Here is an 8748-nt window from a genome sequence, read left to right on the forward strand (position 1 = left end):
TTATTTTTTATTTCCTAATTTACTCTTAAACTTCCGTGGAAAGAAAAAAAAATATAAAAACATTATTTTGTGAAATAAAAAATAAAACAATCAATTTACCTTAATATATATCCTACAAGCTACAGCTAATTAATTTATTATAATATAAATCCTGCATGCTGCAACCAATCAAATAAAGAAATAAAAATACAAATCACAATTAAAATTTTTCTACAAAAAAATTGAAGCAAAGTCACTAATTAATTTATCTTTCATCAAACAAAATAAAGTAATTTAAATTTAAAATCTATTTTTGTTTTGTTTTGAGATGTTTGCTAATAATTTGATGAGGTTTTTTTATAATTCTACCATTTTCGCTTATTTTTTTCTCAGATCTGCCAGTTCTACCAATTGTTTTTAAAATTCTTGTTATAGTGATTTTTTCTAATTAATTAGATATATTTTATTGGTTTGTTTTCATTATGCTTGGATTTTTTTTATGTTTTGTTTTTAGCAGAGCCACTAAAATTATCAATTTTTTCTTACGATATATGTTTTGATTTTAAGTTAAACGATGAACAAACTAAGAAGAATTGATTCTTTATTATTTTTTGCTTTATTTTAAAATTTATCAAACATAAATAATGCTTCACTTTAGCTAATGTTTCTTACTTTGTATGTTTATATTTGATAGGTATAAAGACCAACAACATTAAAGTGATTGATACATTAGGAAGATAAAATTATCTTCATTACTTTGACTCAATTTGATATTACTTTAAACATTTTACTTTATACAAAGGTTATTATATGTTTGTAATAAGTTATTTGAATAAAACTAAATTATGCAAGTTTTGTTTTACAACTCATGTACAATAAATTAAAACAAATATTATATCTTGTTATATTAATTTTAACTTTCCTAACAAAAAATCCTAACTCCGCCCCCGCGCGCTCACACAAACTATTGAGCAAGAAACAGATATACATTGGACAGAGTAATCAATGATCACAATGGAAATAATTAATGAATTTGAACTAATATTTGATATAAAGTATGTACTGATAAAAATAGATATGAAATAATAGTCCATGATGTCGGAACGGAAACTAGAAACATGTTGCTGCCGAAGAATCAGTGGCAGTCATAAATTATTTTCTTAAACATGATTCAAATTGCAATAATCAATGGTATAAACTAAAAAAATATGGTGATTTTATCATTACCATAGAACATAATTAAGAATAAGATATGTCTCAGAATATGAACAACTATCCAGTTGAAAGTATCAAGAATCACCGTCCTTTTAGTTGTTAGGATTTTTTATGATCCTTTGCAGAACCACAGTCCGAGCCCTCATGATATCGCGGCTGCACGTATCAGCTAGCACTCCCAAATCCTCAACATTCTTCATGAACACCCCCAGCTTCTTCTTGATCTCCTCGATTGCAACCTTCACAGCCCCATGCTCAATTGCGAAGTCAGTGGTTCGCATTAGTGCTTCAATCTCAATCTCCAGGCGATCAATGAGAACCCGAATGTTGTCCAGATCCTTTATGGCAACATAAGTACCAACTTGCATTGTGCTAATCACCTCCTTCTGTCCCTTCAATGCATTTTCATAATTCTTCCACAGAGAATCTATCCACTTCCCCATTGAACCTAATGGGATTGTTGATGCTGCAGCGACAGCAGCAACAACAGGAGGGGCAGTCATGGCTGCAGCCACAACTGAGCAAATCAATACAGTTGCGAAAGTAGCTACAAATATCATACTTGAAACCTTCCTCCAAGTATGAATGCACTTGAGCTTCTTGTCAAGCTTATTCTTCCTAAGTTGTAGCTTCTCAAGCATCATTATCTGCTGCCTGTACACGGATTGAAAGATTTGAAAGAATTCATCGGTGAAAGGATCACCTGCTGCCTTGAAATTCTTCAGTTCTTCCAAGGTCCTCACATACTCCCTCTCTCCTGCCTCACTTTCCTCTTCGAATTGTTTAAGCGCGACAAGAATCAGCAATTGGCTATCGCGGGCACGCTTTAGGCACTTCTCCAATGCAGCACAGAAATCTAGAGTTTGCAAGCTATTTTCGAAGTACTCCTCGACAAGCTCAAACAATTCTTGATCCTTCCATATATCTTTCTTGCACTCCAAGATAACCTTAACAACCTCTTGGTTCATCTCCAACAAGCACTCTGTGACTTCCTTCAACGAGTCAAACGAAAGCGCACGAACCTCAATCCCCACAGCAAGAGTATTGATGACGTGATTGGTCCGAGCTTGGAGGGTGGTGTCAAAGGACTGCAAGTCCTTGTCGAGCCGGCAAGCAGCCTCGTAGGAGCTCAATTCAGTTGTGTATTGTAAATTGTTATTGAGATTGATAGCAGAAGATGATGCTTCAGCTGGCCTCTTGCTCACATGCCCTCCCATGACCTCGATTCAAATCTAAACAATCAAGCAGGAACCAAATTAACCAGATTCACTTTAGACCCTTCTTGCAAACCTTGAACTTCCCTTCCTACCAACAACAGAGAGACGAGATCTTGAAAGTCTATCCAGCGCAAGAGTTCGGATCTATTATAACCTAGATACGAAAAAGAAACAAAGACTTGCCACCAAACCAAGAAAATTTCTCAAAGCTGACACAAAAAGTTATCATATATAGATCACCAGAAGTTTTTTAAAGAGAGCTAGATTTTAAAGGCTCTAAAACTGACCAAGAGCCCGATAAGAGAGAAGTACAAGCTTAAGCCTTGGAACCCTTTGTCAACAAAAGTAGAACATCTTAATTAGAATGAACAAGGGACAATTATTAATTATGATAAAAAGGTACTGGTGAGATTTTCTTTATAAACAAGTAAACTAACAACATAAAGAAATAGAGATGATAAATTGATTAGCTAAAAGAGAAGGAGAGGTGATTGAAGAATGAAGAAGCTTAAAGAGAATTGAAACCGTTTAAGGACCAAGAAACAAGGAAGAAGGGTAGCAGAGCAAGTGGCTCATAGTTTAGAAGGATTTGAGCATATAGCTTGCACGCATGACATTATTAAGAAATTGGGTCATGGAATACGCGGGAAGCAATGTTTTTCTCCAACTTTATCTCTTCTTTCTAAGCTCTTTACAGTTTTAATGCGCAAAGCAACGGTTACCAAAGAAAAGATAGACCCTTTGTGGATAATATTATGTGTGTGTATATATATATATATATAATAAGAAGTTAATTAAGGTAGTTTAGGTCGTGACAAAGGCGTCGTTAGGGTTAGGGGAGGCGGTCGAAATATCTTTTATTAAAAAATATTTTTATTATTAAAATTATTTTTATATATTTTTGTATCGTTTTGATGCATAAATTTTAAAAAATAAAAATTATACATATTATTTTGATATATTTTAAAACAATATTTTTTTTTAAAAAAAATAACCACTACTACATTATTAAACACCCTTTAAAAAATAAATAGAAACAAGATATTTCAAGGAAAAGAAAAAGAAAAGGAGTGAGATGCTGCAATTTTGGTCCCGAATCATGTGGTCGGTGGCTATAGTTTTTCACTTTTTCTTTTTTGAAATTCGAAGTGTGCATATCCATGAACTGACACTATCCTTAACTCTTAAGTAATTTTGAGAGGCATAAAAATCACGTGTTTTATTTATGATTTAACTCATGTAGTTAAATTGATTGCACATCTGTTTCTAAGATAATACTAATGATTTCGTACCCATTTTGCTTTCAAAATAATTCCACCTGTTCTCAGATTTCCCCCCCCCCCCCCTCCATGAAGTCTCCTGGCTATTTTGACAAGGTCTAAGAAACGCGCGTGAAGCGCTACTTGATTTACTGAAGTAAAGCATACATAATATTTATCTGGGTTTTTTTTTTTAATATGTGGGTACTTCTTGAATTAATCTTTTGATAAGAAATTGGAGTTATAATCACAATCTTACTGCACTACGATCCAGATCGATTGTGGGCAAGATCATGTTAATAATTATATTATATAGTCTTTAATTGTATGAAATCTTATATACCTCTGATCACACCACAGATTCCCCACAATCTTTTCCTGGAAATAGATATCAAAATCTTATAGTCTAATCGCAGAATAAGGATCGACAAGAAATACGCACCTGGTTTTTGTTCTTGAAAACACAAGCCACCTTCGTAAAGTTAGTAGAATCAATGCTGCAGATTAGAACTCTAGAGCTGCTCGATGCTTGATAGCTCCACTACTTATATACTGAGTCTTGAGCCTCAAATGTTAGCTTGTGACTTGTAAGCCAAGGAACTTGAAATTTCTTACCCTTCTCTGGAAATGTATTCACGTGTATGTAAAAGCCGAATAAAAAGCAAGTGGTTTACCGTCGACAGCCCTCGAGGTGACGCGTCATTCGGTGTCACGTGTATGTAAATTATTGGTTGCCGCCTTTATGAAATTTGAAAATGTGCTACGGGTCTGATTGGAGTCTGTAACATGTTGTGTTTTAAATTCTTTTTATTTTGGAATATATTAAAATATATATTTTTATTTTTAAAATTAATACATTAAAATAATTTAAAAGTACTAAAAATAAATTAATTTTAAACATATTATTTTTTAAAAAAGTGAACAAACAATATTTTATCTTGTTATACAATCAATCCACGTATTCTTGAAGTCACGTGCTTGAACTCCAATTGTTGCGGTCTCTGACAAGACACATGACATTATAATATATTTTTTATGATTAAAAAACTAAATCCTTCGTCATCTCTTGTTTCTTCTACTTTCTGTCTATCAACGTGACCATATAACTAACAAATGTTACGGAAAATCCGATTGATTGATTGATCTTATCAGCTTACTGTAGATTCTAGGGCTATATTTGGTTACTTGAGTACTCAAAGATATATTCATTTGTTTAACCTATTTAATAATTTCATTTTATTTTGGTTGAAGACACGATTTATTTATTATTTATTTATTCTTGAAAATTAAAGATATAGATTTTTAAGATTAGAACCTGATTTAAATATCTCATCTTTTTTCCACTCCAAAATTAAAAAGAAAAGGAATTATGGAAGCTTGAACTCTTATATATATATATATATATATATATATATATTAGACTAGTGAGCAATGATGTGTAATTTATCATAATAAGACATGTTAAATATAAAAAAGTTTTCAGTAAAAACCTAGATTACATACAAATTTAAATCTATAAATATGTAAAAAAATAACTCATGACAAACATGTTATTAACACAAATATAATACTAGAATACGTACTAATCATATATCAATTGATACTAGGGGTGTTCAAAAAAACCGAAAAACCGATTAAACCGGAAAAAAAATAATCGAAAAAACCGAACCGTGAAAAAAACCGAATAAACCGATTAAAATTTTGAAAAAACCGACCGGTTCAGTTCGGTTTCGGTTTATTAAGCCTGGAACCGGAAAAACCGAACCGAACCGAACCGAAAAAAACCGAGCCAAACCGAAAAAACCGAGCCAAACCGGAAAAAACCGAGCCAAACCGAGCCAAAACCGAGCCAAACTGAAAAAACCGAGCCAAACCGGTTTTTGCTCTAAAAAACCGAACCGAACCGAACCGAAACCGGTCGGTTTGAACCGGTTTCGGTTCGGTTTCGGTTTTTTTTTTTAAAAAAAAAATTCGGTTTGGTTACTTTTTTTGATAAAAACCGAACCGAACCGAACCGTGAACACCCCTAATTGATACTAATTCAAAGTCTTAGCATGCATGTTAATAATAATATTATATATGCTTAAATTAAAACAAATGAGGATACTTACTTGTTGAAGCAATCTTTTGTTATTTTCAAGGATGAATCCTTTGTTTTTAAGGCTTTATTGCTCCTCACTTTTGAAACTAGGATGTTTGCAATATGTTTATTAAGATTCCAATAATAACACGTTAGTTTAAATGCATTTCAAAACAAGGTCTTTGAACCAAATAATATGAAACTCAAATATCTTTCAATCAGATGAATCTAAACTCTAGATTTGGAAGGAAAACCAAAATATAAAAGAGAATGAAAACATTAAAAATAAGGTGAGAAAGAGTATGACAAAATATAAAAAAAATTCAAGTTAGAAACTCTTCCTTCACCCCCTTCTTATAGTGAATTTTGGAAGTGAAAATATTGAAGAATTAATTCCCACCATTGCAAATCAATAATTAAATTTAGAAAAAACAAGAGTTTTTTGAGTGGTAAAACCAAGGGTTCTTTGAGATTAATTTTTCATTTACCTATAATTTGTTTATTTAAAACAAATTTCCAACAATACCATATTGAATCAACCTATTTTGTCTTTTTAAAATGATTTTTTTTTATTATGAAAGTATATAAATAAAAAACCATTTATCCCTCCATCCAAACAAAAATATCCCCTTCTTTTTCTCCCCCTCATAATCAATTTGATTATTCCTTATTTCCATATTTTGTCGCCAAATCCAAACACTTTCTTCAATTAAGGTTCTGTTTGTTTTGCATAAAATATTTTACATGTAAAATGTTTTTCATTCTTTGGTTTGAAAAATATTTTCCCGTAAAATATTTAACATGTAAAATATTTTTAAATGGTGGTGAAGGAGAACGTAGTGGTGAGATAGCAATTGTGGTGGTAAGATCGTCGTGGTCAAGGGCGGAGGGAAATAGAAGGCTTGGGTGAACTGTAAACCAGGTCAAACTCTTGTCAATTTCTTTTTTGTAATAATATTAAATTAGCCCAAGTATTAATGCCTCTATATGGACCACATCATTAGTCTCACAAACATTATTAGTAGAATACATGTTGCTCTTAGAAAAAACACACGCTGTCCTATTATCTAATCCCAACCTAAGATTTCTGGCTTGTTGCTTGCTCATTTTTATTTTTTGGAGATTAGCCTAGTTCATCTTTTTGTTTGCTACTTGCTCATCTAAGTAAGGTGTAAAAGGTAGTAACACTGAACTCTCAAATCGTTTTATACCCACCTAAATCTCTCTGATTTTTTTTCCTTTCAATAGTTATGTTTTTCTTTTCTTGTTATATCTATAAAATTGATAAATATTAATATATAATATTCTTTTTATGTCAAATACAAATCTTGAAAGTTATTTTAGATGCAATTCAAGATTTCAAAAGGATAAGGAAGAATTATAAATTTGATTAGTGAAGTTAAAATAATTGGTATCTAGTTTATACATCATGTCATAACTGGAAGCATATACACACTTGGCAAAATTTCTTGTTTGTTTTGTATCTCTGTAAGAATATAAGCAAAGGTAGACAAAACTTGAAAGCAACATGTTATTCCATTTAAGTTACTGTGATTCTATTTAAATCAATTACAACAATGTATTCTCAAATTAAATGATGAAATTGGTAAATTTTATAGAAAACTTGGTCTTTCTCATGGATTATATATATATATATAAACCTACCATGAATTGTAAATGTAATATTGCTTTTGCTTTTGACAGGTAATTAGATTTAGTCAAATTAAGTGGAAAGCAAAATAAGAGGAGTGTGTGTTGTTGTATTTTGATATGATGATTTAACATATTTCAAAGCTATCATTAGGCATTTGAATTGTTGCTAGTATAATTGGAAGGGCTTAAAGGTTAGTTTCTATAATCTTAATCTACCATATATAATCCAAAAGAAATACGGAAGGGCTTAAAGGTTAGTTTCTATAATCTTAATCTACCATATGTAATCCAAAAGAAATACATGTGCAATCGATAGATCCCGACTTATAGACCTATAATTGTATTGGTGGGGGATGAGTGAGAGGGATAATTAGTTGAATTATATATGCTTTATTTCAATTTTATTTGCCTTGGATTTAAACTGTATTGTATAGTTGTATATGTCACATGTGCTAATTTCCACTCATTACTTATAAATCAATAAATTACTTGAATATGTTATAAATTATAATGGAAAGTGAAGGAAGAAAAAGAGGAGAAACTATGTTTTCATTCTTTAAACCAAGCGAACAAATATCAACCAGTAAATGACGTTCTTTATCCAATGTTAATGTCTTAAATCGTAATGACCAACCCCTTTTCAAATCTCAAAAAGTTGAAATTGATGTTAATACTCTTGAACGAGATCTTGGGATATAGATATATTCCAATATGACATCATCCTATTAATCAGTAATATGAAATTAGAAGATCTTATATCAAAATGGGTTCATATTAACCTAAGTTAGTACAGTATCCGAAGACCTAATCAGGGAGACAACATCGTCGATTTTAGTATACTTGGTTTGATCAATTTCCTTGGTTAGAGTACTCTCCATCAAAGGATGCAATATTTTGTTTTCCATGTTTTCTTTTTGAAAATACTAGGCTTTATCATCCCACATTAACTACTAAAGGCTTTAATTGAAAGAGGGTTAACTATGAGGTTAGATGTGCACTTTTAATACATTTAGGAAGTTCCACTTCATAGCATAATAATGCTATGAAATCTGCTGAAGATTTAATGAAAATAAGTAGACATTTTGATAATATGTTGAATGCACAAACTGCTGAAGAAGTTTATAAGAGTTAGTTGCGACTTAAGATAACAATTGAAAGTGTTTGATGGCTTAGCTTACAAGTATATGCATTTAGAGGTCATGAAGAATTTTCATCTTCTAATAATCGAGGCAATTTTATGGAGATGATAAGACTTATAGGGAGAATGAATGTTAACATTGGTGATGTTGTCTCAAAAAGAGATTCTACATTTTCTCGCGAACAAAGTAAGGAAAAAATTTGTGAA

The 8748-nt window shown here is 31.4% G+C and overlaps 1 protein-coding gene across 2 annotated transcripts; it reads right to left on the bottom strand.

Moving 5' to 3' along the window:
- Window positions 1-985: 985 nt before the first annotated feature.
- On the bottom strand, window positions 986-4256 carry LOC7461196 (UPF0496 protein At4g34320). 2 transcript variants are annotated; one of them, XM_024599037.2, is made up of 2 exons: window positions 4113-4256; window positions 986-2426 (listed from the first exon to the last, which is right to left on the bottom strand). In XM_024599037.2, exon 2 carries the CDS (start codon window positions 2409-2411, stop codon window positions 1287-1289), a length of 1125 nt encoding a protein of 374 aa, XP_024454805.1. In that variant the 5' UTR covers window positions 2412-2426; window positions 4113-4256; the 3' UTR covers window positions 986-1286. The 2 variants fall into 2 exon arrangements, with proteins under 2 accessions (XP_024454805.1, XP_024454804.1); XM_024599036.2 differs by having other exon boundaries at window positions 986-2499; window positions 4113-4252.
- Between the last annotated feature and the right edge of the window lie 4492 nt (window positions 4257-8748).

Source organism: Populus trichocarpa, chromosome 4 (genome assembly GCF_000002775.5).
Source record: "Populus trichocarpa isolate Nisqually-1 chromosome 4, P.trichocarpa_v4.1, whole genome shotgun sequence".
Lineage (NCBI taxonomy): Eukaryota > Viridiplantae > Streptophyta > Magnoliopsida > Malpighiales > Salicaceae > Populus > Populus trichocarpa.

Bases quoted from the DNA above. Each gene is read 5' to 3' on its own strand.
- LOC7461196 (XM_024599037.2), bottom strand. From the start codon at position 2,411: ATGGGAGGGCATGTGAGCAAGAGGCCAGCTGAAGCATCATCTTCTGCT.